This window comes from Acipenser ruthenus, chromosome 40, assembly GCF_902713425.1.
Source record: "Acipenser ruthenus chromosome 40, fAciRut3.2 maternal haplotype, whole genome shotgun sequence".
NCBI lineage: Eukaryota > Metazoa > Chordata > Actinopteri > Acipenseriformes > Acipenseridae > Acipenser > Acipenser ruthenus.
In genome coordinates this window covers 418202-441847 of record NC_081228.1, presented here as the reverse complement: position 1 = coordinate 441847, position 23646 = coordinate 418202, and the positions used below count along the sequence as shown (strand labels likewise).

The window sequence follows — 23646 nt, the reverse complement described above, 5'->3', positions numbered from 1 at the left end:
ATTCCACCAGGCTGCTCTGGCAACATAGAGAACAGAGGCTTTGATCTTAATGGGATTCCGATCCGACGAAACAATGGCTTTGAAGCTCCACCTGCTGCCCTGATTGGAAGGAGGCCAAGATGTGGATGCATGAAAAGGGGTTTGCCTGCAAGTACGTTGCGCTCGGTTGATACTGCGCATGGCATTTCGACGTGTCTTTCTGAGTGTACCTGGCAGATTAATGCCCCAGATCAGCTTTGAGATTACATCCTGCTAGGCTGACAGTCTGATGATGAAAAAGCCAAGAATCAAATCAACAAAGTCAGCTGTGTAACTGACCATGAGGAACAGAGGTTAAAAACATCTTTAGAACTGGAGAGAAAACTGGCTGTGACCGAGGAAAGCTAAAACAGCTTGAAACCATGTCATGAATGAGACTGAGCTCACACAATTAAAAAGACGTATCATGCGGGTATGTAGAACGTAGAACTTCAGCATTATTCTTTGTCCCTGCAGCCCATGTTATTCCACACATTTCTGTGTCATTGTGTTAGAAAGCATTGGGGACTGATAGATATGGATTGGTGTCTATCATTATAGCACAGGTTGCATTGCCACATTATTCAATAACATTGTAGCGTGCACGGGGGAAGGCAGCAGCAGGGCTGCTAGGTGACGTAATCACACACGAAGACATAAGCCCGATATACGATCCTTGCAAAGGAGCCGGCTCTTTCGTACAGTGGTATCAGCGCTGTGCTTTAGTGTGAGAGGTCCCGGGTTCACACCTGCCCTCCGTCTTTGTGCGGATTGCCTCGCCCTGTGTGATGCGCCTGCCTGCGTTAACCGAGACTGCTACAATATTAATAGACTGAAGCCATCCCGGTAAACGAATAGTCTCACCTCTCACCAAACTCAAATTTGTTTTAAAGCTCCTAGCTGTAATGATTAAAGTCTTCTATTTGAACGCTACTTCAGTGTTGTATTATAGAATTGGATCTTACAGTAGGTACGGGCTCTGACTCGCATGTAGGCTTGCTATGGGAATGCTAGAGTCTTGGGAAGCCTGTTCGACAAACACAGGAGACTCTCACCAATTCAACCTGACCTACAATTCAAAGCATGCTGCACAAACCAAACTTTAACATCCCATCTCGGTTCAGAGAAGGATCAGTGCAGACCCAGGCAGGGCTGGGTTTCTGAGACTCCACTGTGGATCTCTGGAGTATCTCCTACATGCACACTGGCAGCCAGTACTGTGACTCAATAAACAAAGCCTAATCAAAAGCAAACACTGTCTTACTGAAGCAACTTGATAAAAGCACACAAGCCATGCGCCATGTGGTTTCCTCTTATTAAAAGCAACATATTTAATAAAGGATCCATTGTGTTCCCCTTCCTCCTGCATCTCATTCACTTTCACCTGGCTCTCATTCTAATAAATATAAGCGAGATCTACGACGCACTGCCTCATTCTTTATTGCTGTTGCTTTCATTTTGTGTCAGAAATGAATCCCACATTTCCACCTGGTTTCTGCATCCTTGAAGTATTATTGAGTGTTGCGCGTGCTAGTATTGTGTTACGCATGAAACGTATGTAAATCATCGCTAGAATGTAACAGGACTGGAAGATGTTCTTGTGTTACAGCATTACTGTCCTTTACATTAGTCTTGTCCCACAGCTGTGATCCCTTACACTCAGTCAGCAAGCTGGTGTTTAAACAGCATGGGCTGTGTGCAGCTAAACAACAGCTTCATCGACACACACTCAAATCAAACAATGAAAGGGTATTTCAGGCCATAACTAAAGCACACAGTAACAGAAATACCCTTTAATAGTTGTTAAAGTGTATTAATAAATCACAAGGCAATAGGTGGCGCTATGAGGGAGCGTTTCGTGCGACGAGGTTCAGAAAATTGTGCTCAGTCGTTTTTATGGGCTGTGCCGCTCTCAGCGCCTCCACTCGTGTGCTGGCCTTCCTCCTGCAGCTTCCTGATCTGCTCGAGAGGTCCTTTTCCCTGGAAAGCAGAGGGGAGTCGGTACGAGCCTCCGATGCGGTCCCACAGAGTGAAGTACTGCCCGTAGTTGTAGTCGAAGAAGAGGTGGTGGTCGGTGTGGTGGGCCGAGCAGTTGATGGTGGCCTGCAGGAAGCGGGGGACGCGGTAGTCTCCATCGTGGATAGACACGGTCCAGACGTTGACGAAGACGTACAGCCCCAGGTAGGCCACCTTGTGCAGGGGGAAGAGGAACGGGTAGATGTGGTAGGGCAGGCCCTGCAGGAAGCCATCCACAGGATGGAAGGCATGACTGGCAAAGGGGCTGGAGATCTTCCAGGTGTGGTGGGGCTTGTGGAAATACTGCAGGGAGGGAAAAAGAGACACGGTCAAGGTATAACAATGGACTGATCCCAAGCCTGCTGCAGAGAGACGACACCGTCATCTGCAGCTGTTATTTACTGCAGGTCACATTCTCCTCGTCCACATGCACGGAACACTAGGCATGTGTCCCTCAGGGGTCCTTGGATTCCCAGCTGCAGTTTGGAAGCTTCTCAAATATCGTGCACCTTTTAAACATATATATATCCTTGCTCGTACCCGTGGCACTGCTAGCTTCATGCCCTCGTCACGTGGCTCAGCTGCTCTGAATAACACTGCCTGATGGGATGGCTAGTCTTGCTCTTGCATCCCCTGCAATGCAGACTTACCTTGTAAATGAGCTTGTGGTGAAGGAGCCGATGGATCCAGTAGATACTCATGTCAGTGAAGAACAGAAAGGAAACCATGCTGAGGATCACTCCCAGCCAGCCTGTCAGGTAAGAGGCGACACACACGACAACTGATCAGAGCTCGTCCATTCTACTGTGCAATAGGAAAAGCATTCAGAGGCCCTGCCTTATACAATGCCTTATACTACATCAGGGACAACAGTCAGCAATCCCCTACTGTACACAGGACAGCCGGCTGACTTTATGAATGTGCAGCGCTTTGAGACTCGTGGCTTCTTTGAATTGGTAATAATATTGATTTTTTTGCTCAGATTATAGTACGGTAATGCTGTTTGAAGTGGGGTATGGTTACTCCTAACCACATACCTGTACAGTATCACAATAATGCAGAACGCTACTGGGAATGTTAATGATACCCGTGTCACACTGTTGTATGCTTTTATTTTTTATCAGTGATCTGAGTACAAATGAGTCCATTCTAACTATTCTACCTGTACCACAAACTCACCTGTATCACATCAAGAAAGTGCTTTCCACACCCGAAATAAATGTCACTCAGATGGGTGGAGAGTGGCGTTTTATGGGTCCTGTTGTTTTGAACATGGATATGTAACTGAGTAAGGGGCGTGCTCACATATGGGCAGCCCCACTTACACAACGAAAATAACCCCCCTTGGTGTCTGTATTCCGGTTCAACTAAACTTTAGATTTTGAGACAGTGACCGATGCAAAGCTCAAAATGCCAGCCCGTGTTAACATGTAAGCTACAGGACACCTAAGCATGCATCTTACCATAAGGGGAGTCGTCAACGCTGTCGTACAGCTTGCTGTAACCCCTAATTTCAGCAAAGAACAGGGCCACTGTAGGCAGGCTGATCCATGGCAAGGACTGCATGGCATAGCAGATCTCCCTCCTCACCTGGTTCTGAAAGTAAACAAGGTCATTACAACAACAGCACAATCACTCCTGCTGCGAGGGAAAGGGATCAGGGATTGAATTAGACTAGCAAGGGCCCAATGGAATCAGACCCACTCTTCTATGGAGAGGTCTGCTTTAGTGCTCACAGGTCATACAGCACTTAATATTGGTGAGATGCACAGTCGCATTGTAGCTCCAAGACCATAATTAACGATGTAGCAGAACTAGCGCGACAGGAGTAAAGTGCAGCAGCTCTTATAAGCACCGCACACCCTGTAATAAATCTACCTTGTGTTTCTTTTCAGAAACGTTTCTGCAGCATTCCTTGATTATTATTATTATTATTATTTATTTCTTAGCAGACGCCCTTATCCAGGGCGACTTACAATTGTTACAAGATATCACATTATTTTTTTACACATTATTTTTTACATACAATTACCCATTTATACAGTTGGGTTTTTACTGGAGCAATTTTAGGTAAAGTACCTTGCTCAAGGATACAACAGCAGTGTCCCCCACTGGGGATTGAACCCATGACCCTCCGGTCTGGAATCCAGCGCCCTAACCACTACTCCACACTGCTGCCCTGATGGGCTGTCGTACTAAAATGAGTTAATGCTGCTACGTGTTTAATTCAGGTGTGACTGGCACGGTGTTTCACGGAACACTGCGTTCTCCCGATCGCCGCCGCCCCCTTTGAACTTACTTCCAGAAACTGCGGGTGTTTCATCAGCGTGTGGTCGAAGACGAAGTAATAACTCAGAGACCCCAGGACCAGGTAGAGGGCGGCAGCTCCGAGGTTGGTCACCGCCAAGAGTCCCAGGATTTGCCGAAGCGCGTCATCCTCCGGCCACGTCGCCGGGTAGACATAGGGCGTGAAGAAGTAGTGATCGGCAATACTGAGTACAAGATCCATTTCTTTATCTGCAGAGTGAAAACACACACGCACTTGAAACAGACGAGTTTGAAAGCCTCTTCTTTCACTGGGCGGGTCTGCTGTATTTACTACACTCTGGATAGATGAACATATGTACCTCGTTATCAGGCACTGTCTTGTCACTGTGATATCATTGTAAGATGTATGTCTGTATTTATTTATTCAGCTATACTATCAACTTCCATCAGCTAACTTAAAAAAGGCAACAGTAAAGTGATTTATTGCAATACAACCTGAATATCATGTTTCAGTATCATCGCAATACTGCATTTGATAAATTACGAATTACCAAGGCTGTTTTTTTTTTTCACGGTTAACACGTAATATGTCGTTATACGTTAAAAAAAAAAATCCAATTTTTGAAATAGTGTAAATATACTTATTTTTGACAAAAAATAAATACAACATTGTCACTTGCTTTTGGAAACTTTGTTTGTCTGACTCGCTGATGGTGAATGTTTTGTACAATTTAGCATTTACTTTTTCAGGTAAGAATTTAAATATTTACGAACATTTATTGTCAATTTTGAATGTGACAACGCAATTTTACTTTTTGTGTTTTAATAAATATTAGGTTTAATCGTGGAATACCTTGAAATAGACCGTGAAATAAGCAATTTTTTACTGTAAAACTACATCCCTGCTTTATATACAGATACATCCCGTTTTACAGTTTAATTTAATATCAATTGCGATTTAATTTGGAAGTACGTTTTAATGTAAATAGCATTTAATTTAACACATAATGTATAACAACATACCTGCACACGAAGTTCAACCCTCCATCACCTTAAACACAGCTGTGCCAAACTAACCAATCAGCATTGTGCGGCAGGTAAACGTTTCGAACGCTGAAGAATCTGGTATCCAATCAAAACCCACCTTTCTTGCATGTTTACACTGGCCAGAGGAACGATCTACCAATCGAAAAAATATATATCAAGGTTTTTAGCGCAGCGTCCAATCAACATTTGGTTGCTGGGAGCCGCCTTCCTCGTCTCCAGGCAAAAAGTGACCAATGGGACTAAGAAGAGTCGAAACTGGGGCGGGGGGACGTGTTCGGCTCCGCCTAGAAACTGTACGTCATGTCAGCCGCTCACTGCCGATTGGCTGTGGCTGTGGTCTGACCGTGATGTAAATGACGTGATCGTTTTATGAGACGCTCCCAAATTAAACAGGCAGTGTTCTTCCGTTCCAGGCACATTAATTATTTTAATTAAAATCCAACAACCAAAACAGTTGTGCTGTTCACAAAAAGGCTTTGAGTTAAACCAGGAGTGGTTTAAACCCTGCAACGACATGTCTAAAGTTAACGTGTGACATATCGCGGAACATTCACTTTTATTTATAAGTATTGTGTTATTATACCCAGTTAGCTTATATCCAATAGTTAAGAAAATATTTCCGAAAACCAAATCCGAAAGAAAGAAACTCCCGTTTGTGGTGTTTCTGCAAACGTGTCCCCTGCGCACAGTGTAGAAATTGAGTCGGAACCTAAATACCTGGTGTCGTGCTTTCCGGTGGGGAAATACCTTCTGGGGGACGCTGATGCAGAAGGTAAACAATGGAATACTTTCGTTGAAATAAAATTGCATTTGGACCGTAACAAAGAAGCTTAATGCTGCTGATTCAGCTAATCAAGAGGCGCTGGATTCAAAGAGGAGTGTTTCACGGTACTTTCTAACACTTCTCGAGTTTACTGTTTGTAAATCGCGGCATGAGAACTCAGAAATGTGAATTTTAAGGGTAATGGCAACACACGGAATAAGACATGTTTAGTGGATGTATTTATTTAAAACCGATCCGTATGTGCAGTGTATATATATATATATATATATATATATATATATATATATAGAGAGAGAGAGAGAGAGAGAGAGAGAGAGAGAGAGAGAGAGAGAGAGAGAGAGAGAGAGAGAGCGAGCGCCACGCTGTTGGTTTAGACTTTAGACACTGACTGTGTCCCATCTGACACACTTGATGATAACGGGGAGTTGCAAGTCGTGTACAGTACCATGTACACTTACTGTTTTGTTTATTTACAGACTGAGCGTGAACCATGAAATCTGAAAGGTTCACAGTGGAGGAGCGACGGGAAATCATCGCCATATACAGTACGATGAGAGGAAGTGCGCGGGCAGCCGGCGTACTGTTCCACATGAAATACCCGCACCGTCCAAGACCCTGCACCGCCACGGTCTATAACGTGATCAAGAGGTTCCGCGAAACCGGATCGGTACACGGCGGCCCTCGCCGACGCGGACGCAGTTTGATCACGGACAGCGCGACAGCTTCCTCACTCGTCACAAACGTTGCCCTTAATCCCCAAAAATCAACACGCACCTTGGCTCGGGAGTCGGGGATTTCCACGGCGTCTGTCACGCGAGTCCTGCACCGCTGTAACTTCCAGCAGTACAAAGTGCACGTTGTGCCAGACGTGCAGGCGGACGCAGAGCCTATTCAAGCAGCCCCTGCTGAATGGACATGGGTTTCTTCACATGGTGCGCAACGTCGGACACCTGTAGAAAGCAGTAGAGCAACAACGTAGATAACTGTGTTTCATTAGAATGTTTTTAATAGGGAAGGCAGGCAGATCGCTTTCTTGAGCCTTTTACTGCAGACTCCCACCTTAATGCCATTGGAGTGATTTCCATTGCATATTTGCTGTTCTGATTTTCTGAGCTCAGTTATTTCCACCCAAACGTGTGATCTCTAAAGTCTGTGCTTGCTTGCTGCAGTACAACAGGTTATCGTTAAACCAGGTCACCTGATCTGTCTGCAGGCTTGTCTGCTGCTGAGGGGCGGTGTGCAGGAATGGACGGCGAGGGACAGAGAGACGGGAGGATTCTGGACCCCATAGACGATGTCTTGAAAGAGGACGGGCTGCCTGATGAAGATGTCACAGTCCCACTGGTAAAGTGCAGGCATATTCAGCAGGATTTTAAGTGAAGTGCTGGTCATCAGGGAAAGTGAGGTTGTTTTCTATCATTTATTAATGTGGGTAGATTTAATAAATGATAAATGCAAACAAAATACAACTGGGTTCTATTGAATCCAGGTATGTAAGAATTCACCTGCAAACAAAATACAACTGGGTTCTATTGAATGCAGGTATGTAAGAATTCACCTGCAAACAAAATACAACTGGGTTCTATTGAATGCAGTTCTTTGAACCGAATCCAGGCATGTAAGACTTACATGAATCGTTTCTGTTCAAGCGATGTGTGATTGGCTTCATTATTTCAACCCATTTTTTTCCCCTCCACAGAATGAACTTCCTGAACCAGAGCAAGTCACCGGTGGCTCTGAGTCCGAGTCACTGAAGAGCAGGAGATGAAGTGGTGAGACCTGCCCTGCAGAGTGGGCATGAGAACACACCCACTCCAGTGCTTCTGAAACCCCCAACAAGGACACTGTAGAGAATGCACCTGGAGAGTTGCTATGCCAGTCAGATTACACGCAGGATTCACTTGTTTTTTGTACTATCCCCCCCTCCTGCACTGAACCAAGGGATACTTTGACTGCTCCAGAATTGTGCATTGAAAAAGTGCCATTGACACTAAACTGTTACTGCTTTATCTCTTTTTATTTTTATATTATTTTGTATGAAGTCATTGTTATTTTTTGTGGCATCTGTAATGTAAATAAACTGTAGCAAATGCAAACTTTCTTTTTTCTTTCTTTCAACCAAAACAAAAACAGAAAAACAGAACCTGGATATTCCTGTAGCAATAGTTAGGAAAGCAATGCTGAGGAACACACAGATAAAAATATCTATCCCTGCTTGCTGGATTCAATACCACATGCCAGCCATACTGCATTGCAGTGTAAACCCCGAGACACTCATTCTACTAACCCCAGTGAAGACACTATTCAAATGAAACACACACCCAGTGCTTTATGCCCATTGCTTTTATTTGTTTTGTCCATTCTTGTTAATATATTGTCCGGATTACATTGATCAAACCGAGAAGTTTGTATTGATGCCACGCTACTGAAACAATTGATTGTGAAAGCCAAAGGATGCAGCCTCTCCTTTAAAATAAAGAGTCATCATTTATTACAAGACACAGAACAAATCACATACTAGTATCAGAATAAACAGACGTTGCATTAAAACAATACCAGGTGATCGGCACAATAGCGTTACAGTTTTAAAAGGTTCAAATGAAGCAACATCTTAAAAGTTACTGTGAAACTGGATTCTAGAACAGGCTGAGATACAGGAATGAAATAATAATAATAATAATAATAATAATAATGGGGTTGAACGGTCAGCAATTTCTGTGTGCTGTTCTACATCAGCTGGCTTGGATGTAGTCATATTAGCAGCGGCTCAGTTGCCATGAACTAAAAAGCATTGCTCTATTGTAGGGGCCCTTTCATTAGTACCAACTGCAATCAACCAGAACAGCTCAAGACAGCACATGGGTTCTCATTTGCACTGAACACAGTCACCTGCCTCCCAGCGGGCTGTAATACACAACATCACCACAAGTGCAAAAGTGAAATGCAAACTTCGTGAATGCGATCTACAAGTTCATTTCGAATGTGTGAACGAATGCAGAATGTCACTGCTTTCAAGAATGCCATGTTGCTTGTGTTTGTTAAATCAAGCAGCTGTGCCTCGCTGTGTTAATAACTGGAGTGCATTGTAACTCACTGGAAGGGGCACTGAAGCAGCATTGATGATTTCTAATCGACATGTCAGGGGATCACAAGCACGTGTACCTGGACTAACGGTTAAAAACATTACAACATTTACTGTACATTACAAAAATGAACACTGCATCTTTTAGACTCTGTCAGGGGTAAAGATAGAAAAATATTTTGTTATCCAAATGCTTATTATAGACATATATTTATAATAACACACTGAAACAATGGGATTTTATAGAAGGAATAAACTGACAATATAGGAGGGGAAGGTTTCTGACTGCTTTACCTCAAACGCTGTCTCACAATCAGGGAGCGAACATCGAAAATCCTGTACAAAAAATAAAATAAAATACACTCAAAGACCTTAATAGCTATGCCCCCCCTCTAATTTTGTATCTAATTTTGGTTCTATTTTTGCTCATTCTAGGGCCAGTATGGATGGACCGTATGAGATTTCTTCACTCCCCAAAACAAGTAAGAATTTGAGCCAACACGCCATGGATTTTAACACATGTACACACAATATTTCAAAGGCATCAGTGAGACATGTATTTGTATAATTCTCTGCTGAAATGAGCTGCATGTACAGCAGTGGAGAGAACAGCTCAGAATTCACAACAGTTCAAATGGTTTTCATGTCAACCCCTCTTTAGCAATCCATCCATGTTACACTGTATTTACTCACAAATAGACTCCTAAAATGTGTTTCTGTTTGGACCTGCATATCCACATCTCTCCACAAATGAGGAAATATATATACTGTATATCTGTTTACATCCCCCCCCCCCACACACAAATTTCTCCTTTATAAAAGGCAAGAGTAAAAATAAAAAAAAATAAAAAAAACCTGCTTCAATTCATCTCAGCTTGCTGGGGGTCCCCCTGTCCCATTTGAGCACACGGTCACGTGCACTGAGAAGAGACACCACCAAATAGGCCGTCCCTCGTTCCACACAGGAAGAACCAGGTAGTGCACAACGGAAAGCAAAACACGCAGACACACACACGCACACACACACACACGCACGCACGCACGCACACACTCGCACGCACACTTCTTTTGAGAGAGATCAGACATGCATTTCTAAAATGCAACCCCTGCTCCCCGCCCCCCTCCTACAGAAGAAGCAGCCCAAACACAACAGTAGCAGTGGCTGTTTTTTTTTTTTCTTTCTTAAACCTGCCCTTTTACTAAATCACAGCTGTGTGACAGTAAAGACAAGGGCAGAATCTATGATACATTCAGTCCAGTAAAAAGTCTTTGCATTTTTGTTTGTTTTGTGTGTTATTTTTCTCTTTACATTTGTTTAAAAAATACAAAAAAAAAACGAGGCGACAGTCCGCTGTCCTGCAGAGGCTGCTGATGTCTATTTTTATTTATTTAATTATTTTTTTTTATTAATTTTTTTTATTTCTACTAAAAGCCTCTCATTCTGCGTGGATTTTTGCTTCAGGTCTCTGCAAGGACAACTCTGCCTGAAGGAAGGAGCCCTGCCCCAGGGCAGTAGAATATGCCCTGTTGTTGAGAGCATGGGGGAAGCCTGGAGCTACGAAAGAACCACCCCCACTGACACCACCCCCTGTAAGGGTGCCACCGCCCCCCCTGCTGGGCTGGGAAGTCTGTGGCTGACTTTGAGGCTGAGGTATAGGGTGGTAGTCATCCAAGTTATCATACTGCGACAGGACAGTCATGGCACTGTGTCTTGTGCCATGGGGCTGGTAAGAGTACTGAGAGCCATGGGCCCTCTCCAGGTTCTCCTGTGGGTGCGGAGGGGCATTAGCAGGGTGGTGCTGGTAGTGTGGGAGGGTGTAGTCCCTCTCCAGATTCTCCTGTGGGTGCGGAGGGGCATTAGCAGGGTGGTGCTGGTAGTGTGGGAGGGTGTAGTCCCTCTCCAGATTCTCCTGTGGGTGCGGAGGGGCATTAGAGGGGTGGTGCTGGTAGTGTGGGAGGGTGTAGTCCCTCTCCAGGTTCTCCTGTGGGTGCGGAGGGGCATTAGAGGGGTGGTGGTGCTGGTAGTGTGGGAGGGTTCCCCGGATGCTGTGGGATCGTTCTGGTTTGGGAGGGGCGCTGGATTTTCCAGAGACCAGCTGTGGATCCTCTTCAGGGTAGCTGCTAGTGGTTCTGATCCGGATGCTAAGCCTCTCTGGGTCTTGCCTCTCGTAGCTGGGCTGGTGTTCCTGCCAGAGCCTGCTGCTGCTGTGCTCGTATTCTCCAGGCTCGTTTTTGTGAGCCTGGCTCGATTCCTGTTGCTGCGGAGGGAGAGCTCGAGGTTGTGGTTGGTGTGGTTGATTATGGGGCTGCATTGGCTGGGGGTTCCTGGATCCAGCTTGCTTCTGAGGCAAAGCTGGTTTGTCGTTCAGCCCATTCCCTTGGTAGTGCCTATCGGGCTCCATATAGGAGAGGACCTCGCTTTCTGAAATAAGGTGCCTCGGAGGCTGGGCTGCTGCCCCATAGCGTCCGTCTTTCCCCTCTGCAGCCATCAGCACAGCCTTCCCAGGGTCGGACTTGCTACGCAGGTGCAGGATCTCCACCCCGCCCAGTTCCCCTTGCAGCAGAGGACCCACGTTGTCATACTGTGACATCACGGGGACTCTGGTCTTCTGCCGGGTCCTGCTCTCACGTCGGATGGACTGCATCCGGTACTTGTCGGTCTCCTCCGGGTCCCAGGCCAGGTAAAGTGCCTTGAAGTCCTGTGAGGGGGGCATGTCCCGACTCACAAAGCTGTGCTCCTTGCCTGGGGGCATCAATGCCCTCGAAAGGTAGTGGTATCCGCCAGACTTGCCGGTTGCCTTGCTGAGCTGCGGAGTCAGGTCACGGCTGGTGAAGGAGTGGACGTGGCGGAGCCGGATGGTGCCGTAAGGGTCTACGTCGTAATAGGGGGCGTCCAGGGGGCTGGCTCCCGAGGATGGGCTGTAGCGGTACTGAACGCGGCCGTTCTCAAAGTAGGGCTGCAGCTGGGTGACGTGGTATTCCGACTGCAAGGGCTGCTGGTAGGGCTTGTACTGGTAGACCGGCCGCTGGCAGTAGTACAGCTCATCGTCCGGAGGGACCTCGGTGCGGGAGATTGGCACAGAGCGGACCGTGGGAGCCGCGTGCAGAGAACGGACCCTCCGGATTGTGGGGTACACCGTCGAAGCGTCGACTGGGGAGTACCCCTGGCTGCGCAGTACTGTGGGCACTGCAGGACCACACTCAGCCCTGAGCACCCCCCGGGGTTTGGAGTGCATGGCCTTCGGTCCGAGAGTACTGTAGCGGATGTCGCAGCGGGTGTCGCTGCGGGCGCTGTACAGAGGCTGGGGCTCTGGTTTGGAAGGGCATGAGAGGTGGGGTGGCACACTTTCAGGTCGGTAGTGGAAGGGTACTGAGGACTGCCCTAGCGACCCAGCCCTGTGATAGTAATAGGCCTCCACGCTGGGCTCCGGCACTCTCTCTGATTTGGAGTGGTAGAGGTATGCTTGCTGGAGGGCAGCTGATTTGGGAGGTGGGGGTGGAGGCAGAGCTTCCTCCACCGAGGCTGGCACCGAGGCTACAGCCAGGATGGAGTGGAAGTTGGAGGCGTTTGCTGCCTCAGCCGTGCCCGAGAGGGTGGCGGCTGCCAGCTTGCTCTCGATGGAGCGGACCGGCGGGGGTGGGGGTGTGGGGCCGTAGGCGTGGTACAGGGGGACAGACTCTGCCCGTGGTTGGAGGGCAGGAGGCTTGGCGGTCTCTCTGGGCTTCTCTGCAGCCATTGCGGAGGCCGGCCGGGCAGAGCTGCTTGCGTGGTGGTGCGACAGCGGGGCGGGCTGATCAGCAGGCTTTAACGGAGGTTGTGAAGGCACTGCTCCACCGGTCCACACCTGAGAAACAAGAACAGGGTTAACCAGGGCAGGAAACTCATGAGGCGATCCAAAACAATAGAGAATGGGATCTTAAATATCCTCCAGTCAGTATTGTGAAAAAGTAGATCAGCTACCACCATTTTATACCACACATAGTCATCAAAATAAAGCAAGTCTCCTCACCTGCTGTATGGCTGTTGGGGTCTCCTTCGGCGTAGTGGAAAATGGAACCTGGCCCATGGCAGGCTGCTGCCTCTCTGGGCTCCTGTGCGCTGAAGGGCTTGTGATTGCGGTGTGCTGACTTGGTGTGATGGGGCTGGCTGAGGTGATAGGACTGGCTGAGGTGATGGGGCTGGCTGCAGTGCTAGTGCTGGTGCTGCTGCTGCAATGGCTTGTGGGGGTGGCAGTGAAGGTAGAAGCAGCAGTAGCCACTGTGGCGTTGTTCATGGTGAAGTGGTAGCTGGCTGAAGTGGGCTGTCTAGTAGTGGTCACGCTGGCTGGGGTATATGCCGTAGCTGGGGCTGAAACCGGTGTTTCAGGTGCCACTCTGTCTCCGTAATCAACAGGGGGAGGCTGGGGCCTGGCAGGAGGGGTTTCAGGTGCTTCTCGTGGTCTCGGAGGGGAGGAGACGGGCATCTGGGGCTCTGGAGGCTTCCTCTGGGACTGGATGGAGGCCTGCTGGGCGGATTCAGCCAGGGCCAGGGCTAGCATGCGGGCCGCATTCTTTGGAGGGGGAGGGGGAGGGAGGAGGGACACTGAACTGACGAGGGCCGGGTCCTGCGGGGAGTCCAGAGACATGGCTCCTGGGGAAGAACAAAATAGAAGGAGCTGAAATTCAAGGCAGTGGCAGCCAGGCTGATCTCACAGAGCAGGCGGTCATAGGACAATATCAGGTGAACAGGTGCTTTGTTAAGCTTTCTCTAAAGCAGGAGTTCCCAGACCAGCAGCCTTTTGGTGTGAACCACCTGTGCTACCTTGCTGATTGCTAAGCAAATGAAGCCCTCCTAGTATAAACTGATAAACTCGTTTACGTTTTAGCTGTGAAAAAACATGCATGAACAAAAATAATAATAATAACAATAATAATAATAATACATCTCTTAAGTATGACATGTTCAGCACTTGCCTCAGTGTTGTGTGATACAATGAGGTTTGGGTGATGCAATTGGGGTTAGAGAAACCTGTGCTGTGCATTGTATGCTCTGAAGCTCCACTGACCTTGCTGTGGCTTGCTGAAGGAGTCAGTCCTCTCCCTGGCTCCCTGCCCTCTGCTCTCCACGGCGGAGAAGCCCTCCTGCTGGCTGCCCTCGCTCTGAGGCAGCACGGAGATCACCTGGGTTGGGGGTGGAGGTGGGGGCGAGCGGCTGCCCCCGTCAGAGTGCGGCTTCCTCTGACTGGGCGGGGAGGGGGAGGAGATGCCCCCTATCATCTCCGACACCCGGCTGGGCAGAGAGATGGCCATGGGTTCGGAGATGGTCATGGGAGGGGGCTTTGTGGACTTGCGGCTGATTTTAGGGGACAGGGCGTGAACCATCTTCACTGCGAAAGACGTGTGCTTGGCGCCAGCTCTCTCCTCCAGCGCCGGGCTGAGATCGGGAGACAGGAAGGGGCTAGTGAATTTGTCAGGGGAGGGGGGCGAGGCGGTTTCCGAGTCGCTGCCACCCCCACCGGGGTCTCTGATCCGGGGCGAGGGGGGGTCTGGTTCCGGCCGCGGGGGGCTGCACTGAAAGGACATGGGGTCAAAGTCCAGGGAGGCCACACCCATGTCTGGTGGGCTCAGGTCCATGTCCTCTGAGCAGCGCGGGGGTGAGATGAGCGCAGGCACCCGGATGGGGCCCTCGTCCCCCTCGCTGTCCTCCTGCGGGACGTTGTCGTAGGAGTCGCAGTGGCTCCGGGACCTGTCCAGCAGGTCCCCGTTAAAGGAAGCAGAGAGCGCGTCACTGCTGGAGCGCGGCCTGCGAGGCCGGTACACCTTCGACTCGCCTGGAAAACAGAAAGGAAATGCATTGGATCTCTCGCTCTCTCTCATAAAGGAACAGGGCTGCTTCACAGAAATGCATGACACTACCTTCCACGTTGTGTAGAGAGGTGAGCGACTCCTCGCTTTTAGCAGAGCGCAGTGTGCCTGTATCACCTCTGCCACCTGCAGAAAAACAAAATCGGTGAATCATCTCTGTGCATCGTCCAAGAAACTATTGAGCATACGGCTCTTAGCGGCCACTACAGCAAGAGAACATTCACATTACATGTCTGGAATCTCAAAGTACTGAGACAAACTGGAGCCATCGGGGCAAGAGATCACGCTGACAAGGTCAGATGTGTTTCAAGGCGTCAGACTTCAGCGAGAAACATTGATTGATTGGTTTAGTACAAGCTGTCCACGATGGCTCCAGTTGTTAAAGCAGGCTGCAGTCTGACCTGCGAGGGCCAGGGCCTTCATCTCGTGGGGCTCGCTGCGGTTGCGCTGCAGCTTGCGCTTGGCCATGGAGGAAGAGGAGGACTTGCCCAGGTTGAAGAAGGACCGCCAGTTGCCCACCGGGGACTTCTTCACCTTCTTCCTGGGGAGCAATATTCACAAAACTATAAGAACACAAGAAAAGACTGGAAGCGAGAGAAGGCCATTTGGCCCACGAGGCTCGTCCCTTGTGTTAGCACACCACTGTCCCATAACTCATTTAAAAGCACAGAATCTAGTCTTTTTTAAATGTCCCCAGTGTTTTAGACTCTACTACTTCACCTGGCAGGCTGTTCCATGCATTTATAACTCTGTGTAAAAAATTGCTTCCTACCTTCTGTTCTAAATCATTTACTCGACTTCCATTTATGCCCTCTTGTTCTTCTCTCTGTGCAAAACTTAAAAGTAGTGTCCTGGTTTAACTTTATACCTTTTATGATTATAAAGACTTCAAATCAAGTCCCCCTCTGTATACGGAATTAAAAACCATCTCTATTTTATCGTTGCTTTTCAAAGCTTTGTGCAGGTTCTAGTGGGACAGGAGCAGAACCAGGGGTTCGAGGAGGAGCAGCGCAGTGCCCTGTATTGTGTTACCTCTCTGTAGGGAAGTCGAGGACGGTGTGGAACTTGCCCTGCAGGGCGGACGGCCCCTCCCCCACCTCAATGTACTTGCTGTCGGCCGTGACAGGGGAGTTGATCTGGGCTTGTGTCCGGGCCTGAGCCTCCTCCAGGGTCAGCAGCTTGGTGGAGGGAGTGGAGACCAGCAGAGACTTGGGCCGGGCCAGGGAGCAGTGTCCTGGGAGCAGGGGAGAGCGAGGGAGGGTTAGGAGAAGTTAGGAGGACGGTCCCAGGAAAGACCTTTTTCTAAATCCTTCACTAAACACAAGCTAAAATTAAAATTATCTTGGGTTTGTTTAGCTTTTTATTTTTTAGTGCACAATCAAAAAAAAAAAAAAAAAAAAGTTACTACGTGTAAAAATCCAGAGGCATTTGTTATTGCTCTCCAAAGTTATTCTATTGATCTTCAAAATCTGCTCTGCTGTTTGAGTGTCAGTCTTTCCTTACAATCTCACACATGCTGTTCAAAGCACACTATCCACGACTGAGAAAAAAAAAAGCAAGCTCAGCACACTGCAGAATGAAAACAACCTCACAGAACAGGATCCCATTTCTATAGAAGTTCTTACCTTTAACACATACATATCCACCGACTACATGCGGGTGAGGATTGAAAGAAAAGAAAAACCCTGTATTACCAGCCTCCAAGAGTTAAGTTTTGCGTTTAACTTTATTTCACCTGCGTGGGAGAATCCCTCAAACAAAACCACCGATTCCTCTCTATGGGCGAGGTCAACTGCCTGCAGGCAACATCACTTACTCACGGTTTGAACTTGGAAAGACACACACGTGCTCACTTCCCAACACAGACACTCAACGTAGCTCCCAATATCACATTCACATCCACACCCACACAAACAGAAAACAGCACCTGCTTCCTTTTACTTCAGTACAGCAGCGTAAGCGCGTGAAAGGTGCAACCCATCCTGTAATACATCTACTGTATCGGCGCCTCTAGAGCTCTATATTAATCCCAATACCTTATCTAAATGCACCTCTGTGCGACACGCTGCCACCTCCCTAAAGCAGTGCTGCCGTTTGCTTTGTTCAGTTTGCTACGCTGTCCTCAGCAGCCCCCCTGCAGTACAGACCTGCTCCCTCCCGGATCAGTGAGCTCAGCTTGGTGCTGAAGAGCACGTCCACGTGGTTGAGAATGAACTCCACCACCACGGACTGGATCCGCACCTCCATGAAGGCTGCTGTGCCACTGAAGCACGCCGACTCGATCTGCTTCGACCTGGGGGGGCAACAGAGACAAAAAAACACCTTCAGTACTTCTAAAGACACGACACATTTACACACAACGCTTATTCATGTCTCCATATACTAGGATTGCTTTGACATCTCATTGTATTTTTCATACCACTATACAGGGTATCCTGCAAGTCGGGGATCACATTCAATACTGTCAACGCTGGTCGTCTTTCCTGTGCTTGCAGGTGTAAACTGTCTAAGCAAACAGGAATGAATTCTGGATTTCGATGTGTGGTGCAGATAGTCAACAGGGTGTGGCTGGCCGATTAAACACAGAACAGCCCTAAATCGGCAATAATACACGTCACCGCCCATGAAGCCTGGCTTTTGGTATTATCTTAATACTGCACTTTGTATGAAACGCAGACAATGCATCTATATGAACGGGATTTCTGATAAAATAATATCTCCATGCTACCACACAAAAACGAAAACTGCTATTTTTGAGAACAGCTTTCCTGCAACAAATGAGAATGCCAGGTCTTGTACCAGCAGCGTATTGATGGAAAGGGACCATGCTGCTCACACAGCTATTGGCTCTTACCTGAGCAGGTTGGGCGCCCACACAATGGCCAGGTTCTTGCTGTGCATGTTCGTGACGTAACTGTAAGCAGCCAGGTGCGACAGGTGTCTCATCAGAAACTCCAAGGTCCTGGAAAAAGATCGCACTGCATCGTTTAACTTGTGTCACTGTTAGCTGCTTATTAAAAGCACGTTATCTGAATTGAAGATTTCATTAATATCAGTTATTCACAATTCATCAATGAGAATAGAATGCATGGCTCACATCCAGCTATGTAATTATTAAAGGTGGCCCATGATGATGACCCATCTACAGGAGGTTACAAAGGGTATGTTGTGAACCACATGGAACTGTGCCCGACTGTGGTAACCACTCCACCCTGCAGAGGGTGCTGTGAGTCTCACTGACCTGTAATGGGGAGGAGGCAGCTGCTGGATGACATCATGGATTTTAACCAATCGCTCCTCATCGGTGGCGGCCGACACTGCATCCTGTGGTGAGAGAAAGTGTCAATAACCTGGACGCTAGTACAAGTGAATTCTGCAGCACGACAGCAGCACTGCACTAGGTTACAGTACCAGCAGTACTCAGCATGTTACACCAATTTAATGAACAAAAAAAAATAATAATAATTATGCAAACAGCCAATAACTTTGCAAACATAACATACCCAAAACTGGGAGCTGTGCAGTTTTCACATATAAAAGATATGCTGTAGAAAAAAAAGCCTAAGTTTTAAGTTCGCATGCAGTCCCTATGCTCAGCCGCTAGAGGGAGACAGTGCCCTTCTGTTGCGAGTTACAGTTTCTATGGTATTGCAGTCCACGCCAGATTTTCTCCTCTGTATTCCAAAGCTGTATCTCATTAAAGGTTGTAATATTCTCCCAGCACTCTTTAGTCTAACACTGTTCTTAACACAAGGGCTCCTGTACACCCCGCCCTCATTGCTGGGATATTTGTCATTGCTGGGATTGTGATTACATGACTGGCATTGTGGAGAAGCCCCTGCTGTACTCACTGAGAATTTCTCATAGAGCTGGTAGGTGAGCAGGGGGTTGGGCAGCTCTCTGAAGTACAGCTTGCACAGGGAGCCCACGCAGTGGATATCTTGAAGGTACAAATCCTTTGTCAGGTCCGGAATCTGCTCCGAATCAAACTCGTGCCTAGAAAAATAAATAAATAAAGAAAAAAATAAACTACAAGAGGCAAATAAAAGCCCATATACAGTACATGTACAACTGAGTGTCAACATAGCCTAACCATGAACAGAAAACACCACCTCCACACACACACACACACACACACACACACACACACACACACACACACTGCAGGTGGGTCATCTGGAGGACTGCATGCAGAAGAAACGAGAGCGCCATGCATTTTGGAGGAACACAGAAATATTCGATTAAGATGATAAATGTTAAGCAAGAAAACGCCTGGTCTCCGATTCCAATCTGAAAATCCGTGAGTCAGGAGCAAAAAAGTACAGAGATCAAGATGTACTGAAGTTAGGGAACAAAAACAGAGACACTGTTCCTGAAGCGGCGATCTCAATACGAGCCACGAGTAGGGAGACAGGCACAAAGTAATGGGGACAAGAGCTTGGAATTGATCATGGGACACAATGTACTAAACTGAGGAACCCCCCCACCCCCAAAGCAGCAGACCCTTGGCACCAGTGGAAGTGTGCGGGAGCCGCTCTGGTTGGCTGAACCCATGTGCGTCTGCATCACCCACATCTCATGTTACACAGGAGACAGAGAGAAGCACGAGGAGAAGCGACACAATCAATCCAGCTGCTGAGAGTCTAGGATACACACGTTCCAGACGCCTCTATGGGCATAAGAACGGTTCACAATAATATCGAAATCTCATCACTAGATAGAGGCCTCCTTTTAGTTTCAAACACCAGGTTATGAAAAGCTCTGCTGGTGGAATATGCTTAGCAGTTCGGTGACCAGAATTCAGAGATTCATAAAGGAGGAAAAAGAATGAGGTGAAATGCCAAAGGCTCGGGACGGGGATATCTGTACAAGTCTCAACCAGAAGCAGAGATTCTTAACAGCGGCTGCCCCCATGGAGGGAACCGGAGAGACAAAACATCAACACAACGGTTTTACTTGAAATGAGGATCAAAATCAACTGTTCAGAGCAATAAATAAACAAACAAGCGAGCGCACAGGAAAATAAAACAGCTTTCAAAGTAAGTTACAGCCAAAAAAACAGAATCTGATAAGCAATAAAATATAATGTTTAACTGCAGACTTAAAATAAGCCTACAAAAGGGCATGTATATATATAATGGTGATTTGTGTGTGTATATACAGTATATACACACACAAATCACCATTCTGTATGTGATTGGAGTGCACACACACACACCAAAAAAACAAACACATTCAGTGCTGTTTATCTACTATAAATATCCTGTTAATCCCAGGTGCCTATAGAATCCATTTGATTTTGTTCGGGATACTGTACTGGAGGTCGCAAGATAGGCATTTATTGAACCAGCTGTAAAAGTTATTAAGTGAAACAGTGTTTTGTCCTTGCCAGGGTTTAGTTTCCATGTGACTAGACGTATCGGCACCGTGGGATTATTCATGTTATAAAGCAGTGCTGCTGTTATCATGGCCCAGTATCTCTAGCATACCTGTGAACCGATCAACAGTCTATCCTCTCGGATTTCAAACTACAGCCCTCCCCGCGCAGACTCTGGACTCCAGCCAGAGACACAGGCATGCGGTTAGACACCTGCTTTGTTTTTTGCCAATTACAGAGTGAGGCAGTATCCTGTGCAGGCTGCTACTGTGGGATTAACCCTGACGGTTCCAGGCAGCAGCAGCTCAAACACAGTAAATCTGATCCGAGTGGAAGGATTGGATCCATGGCTAGCCAATGATGCTCCGGGGACCGTCCTGCTCTCGGTAAAATGAGTTCAAATCCAAAGGCATTTACTGGATTGATCATCAGTCTGAGGAGCCACAACACATGCCTCTCCGTACAAGCAGATATGTTCTGTATAACACATGAGCAGTAACCTTTAAAAACACACACCTTGCACAAAACGTGAGCACAGTAAAATACTTCACCTCCATCGGCTTTTATGATAACCCGAATAAAAAATTTAAAAAATCAAAACATCTTTGGGAGGACGGCATTTGTTTTGTACCAGCAGGTTCTTCATTGAAACATCACAAAACCTGTTAATTCAAAAGCTTTGCCACTGAATGCGATTTACATGTGAGCGGATTGAGTAAACGATGAGGGAAGTTAGATGTCAATCACATGCAGTGACTGACTGCCTTATCAACTCTCCAATAAGGATCTGTATTTGAGGGCCAATGTCCAATCTTGCAGAAAGACCTCTATAGTGAAATAGTCCTGCAGGACTTTCTGATTCCCTATTAAACCAGATCTATTTGTACCCACTCGTGACACTGGAAGTTATAACAAAGTGTCTAAACCTCAGAAACGTGCTGCACAATTCACAGGCTTCGTGATGTTTCAATGCAGAACTACAGCATTGTAAGCCCCAATTATTATTTCAGCAAAGGCAGATATTAAGTGAGAATTGAAATCTTGCTCTAGGGAAGTGGAGCAAGCCCATTGCTCGTCTCCTCCTCGTAAGGGTTTACCGGGCTCTCAGGCTTTCTTACCGCAGTTTCTGGATGTTGGAGGCGATCCCGGAGAGCCGGTAGATCCCATCCACCACGCCATGCTTCTCAATGAACTCTGTGCAGCTCTGGAGGACCTGGGGGACTGCAGGGAGGGAGAGAAGAAACCATCAGTACAGCACCGCAGAACCAAAACCTACCAACTGCATAAGAGGAGCCACTTGAGAGAGTTTCGAAATCAAACCCGCCACTAAATGTCTGGCTTCCTGGCCGACATTCAAGCACTGGGTCGTACAGCCTTCTCAACCTCAGCAGAAACACAGTTAACTCCCATTTCAAATGTCCAGTAGTCCAACAAGGGGCTGACTCTGCCATGCTTTACCCCTCGGAAACTGATAATGGTCTTATCTTTCTAGTTCAGTAGCTACAGCAAGCATGACACCAAGTATCTGACGGCTTTATGTTGGTTTTGTGTATTCTGTGTAGCTGTCCTTGAATGACTGGAAGTCACAAGCAAGCAAGCCGGCCAGCACGAGGCCCCACTGGGAAGCCGTTCCATCGACCGCACGGGATGCAAGATTAACCGGTTTTCTAGGACGGCCTCAATAAAAACTGAGCCAATAACAGAATTAACTGAACTTGCCTGGCTCAAGAGCTCTCCGATGTCAGATCGGATTGAATGTGCCCATCTAGAATTTCACCTTTGTAAGCAGCGAGGTGTTCCTGTCCCCCTTCACACAACCGGTTTGGTTAAAAGCGCCCCAGTTAATACAGGACTTCTTCCTTACAGCAAGAGGAGCCGTGCTGTAACACACGCTAGCTCTTATTGAGAAGAGCATTCACTCCAGTGTGCACGGGGGGAGCGCGCAAATAACACTACCTTTCAAGCAGGGGCGTTTCTGCATGGACTCTAAAGCACTAAGAGAGAGAGAGACGTTAAGCACAGCAACAGCTAGGAAGCTATGAAGGATCCCAATCATGGCCAGCTGCTCATTCACCACTGAGATAGAAAGCGGGGGCGAGGAACTCTTAGTACTCTCTCAAAAGCAAAAACCCAAGCCTCAAAATGCAGGTCCCTGGCACAGACTCACAGCCAAGCAGCAAAGGCAACTATAAGCCATCAGTATAAAAAAACTATTTATAATGGCAGGCAGGATTAGGAAACACATGGAGTCGTTGAAATAGAAGAGGATAAACCCAGGCTAGGGCTCTCGTAAACACAGCTTTACAATGTGTGCTGATGAGCCTACCTGACCTTTAACCCTCTGAAGTGCATTTGTTGCCACAGCAATCTTTCAAAGGCCCTCAGGCCGAGCTGAAAGAAGGAGTGGTCTAGCGAATGCTTCTGATTACAAAACAGGGCTTTGAAAGTACTGTTATATACTGCAGAACACGATGCAGTTTCCTACAGTCAATAAATGATTCATGACAAACGGCTCTGTCTAGGCTAAATGTAGCGTGACAATATTGGGTCTGAAGCACTAAATATTTATTTGTTGCCTGCTGCTTTTGGCAGCCAGATGGGAATTGCATTGTTGCATTATTTGTTATAAATGTGTAAATTGACTCATCACTGAAAATAACCCTCTCACTCATAATACCATCTCAATAGAATTCCTTACCACAGCAATAGCAGCCATGGGACAGTTTAGAAGTTTGTTTTTTCACACATTTTGACCAGCAACTGAAATTCCATTGTTAAAATGGAAAGCGTCTTTCTATTGAAACATACACTAGATCACAGAGGAACAGCACATGGCACCACAGACCTCACCCAGACGTTTACAAATAACCGGAATTACACTGAAATTAGATTCTTGTAGTAGGAAATCCTAACATATCTATAAGCAGTATTATGAATTGTAAGAACACCTGCACACAGAACGTGGCAGACAACACCAGGGGATTAGCAGATCAGCTCTATATTTTTTTGTACTCTTCCCTCTCCAGCCTCACACTGCACAAGCAGGTTAATTTAAAACACAGTTCTTCGCTGCCTGACTTCCAGGTGTACCAGACTGGTCTGCCTGGCACTGCTAATGGAAACCGAGAGCTTGCTTACAGGCTTGTGTTTGCATCTCTGTTTAATCTCATGAGAGAGGGGCGAGGGAAAGCAATGCCAACGGGTTGAAGA

General features: G+C 47.2%; 3 protein-coding genes and 1 long non-coding RNA gene across 10 annotated transcripts in view; 2 read left to right on the top strand and 2 right to left on the bottom strand.

Moving 5' to 3' along the window:
* Positions 1–4398, top strand: part of LOC131708069 (uncharacterized) — a 35999-nt gene extending 31601 nt beyond the window's left edge. Inside the window, exon 3 of the long non-coding RNA XR_009311242.1 lies at positions 4266–4398. This is a non-coding gene — a long non-coding RNA (uncharacterized LOC131708069). The remainder of the gene's footprint in view (positions 1–4265) is intronic.
* On the bottom strand, positions 1441–7039 carry LOC117397270 (lathosterol oxidase-like). Of its 2 annotated transcripts, none has more exons than XM_033996010.3 (5): positions 6908–7039; positions 4334–4551; positions 3498–3630; positions 2685–2785; positions 1441–2337 (listed from the first exon to the last, which is right to left on the bottom strand). In XM_033996010.3, the coding sequence occupies exons 2-5, from the start codon at positions 4541–4543 to the stop codon at positions 1903–1905; spliced, it is 879 nt and encodes a 292-aa protein (XP_033851901.3). In that variant the 5' UTR covers positions 4544–4551; positions 6908–7039; the 3' UTR covers positions 1441–1902. The 2 variants fall into 2 exon arrangements, with proteins under 2 accessions (XP_033851901.3, XP_033851900.3); XM_033996009.3 differs by lacking the exon at positions 6908–7039 and adding an exon at positions 5326–5479.
* LOC117397271 (uncharacterized) lies at positions 5673–8229 on the top strand. The gene is made up of 4 exons (XM_033996011.3): positions 5673–6237; positions 6610–7065; positions 7347–7477; positions 7833–8229. Exons 2-4 carry the CDS (start codon positions 6624–6626, stop codon positions 7899–7901), a joined length of 642 nt encoding a protein of 213 aa, XP_033851902.3. The 5' UTR covers positions 5673–6237; positions 6610–6623; the 3' UTR covers positions 7902–8229.
* A 232-nt stretch (positions 8230–8461) lies between these two features.
* The window catches only part of LOC117397268 (rho GTPase-activating protein 32-like), a 30638-nt gene continuing 15453 nt past the window's right edge, over positions 8462–23646 (bottom strand). For all 6 annotated transcript variants that reach the window (XM_059010045.1, XM_059010046.1, XM_059010044.1 and 3 more), the window contains 11 exons: positions 21555–21657; positions 18911–19055; positions 18301–18383; positions 17914–18021; positions 17207–17352; positions 16092–16293; positions 15461–15600; positions 15111–15185; positions 14261–15025; positions 13226–13845; positions 8462–13060 (listed from right to left, as the gene is read on the bottom strand). In XM_059010045.1, coding sequence (XP_058866028.1) covers positions 10652–13060; positions 13226–13845; positions 14261–15025; positions 15111–15185; positions 15461–15600; positions 16092–16293; positions 17207–17352; positions 17914–18021; positions 18301–18383; positions 18911–19055; positions 21555–21657 — 4796 coding nt within the window. In that variant the 3' untranslated portion in view covers positions 8462–10651. The remainder of the gene's footprint in view (positions 13061–13225; positions 13846–14260; positions 15026–15110; positions 15186–15460; positions 15601–16091; positions 16294–17206; positions 17353–17913; positions 18022–18300; positions 18384–18910; positions 19056–21554; positions 21658–23646) is intronic.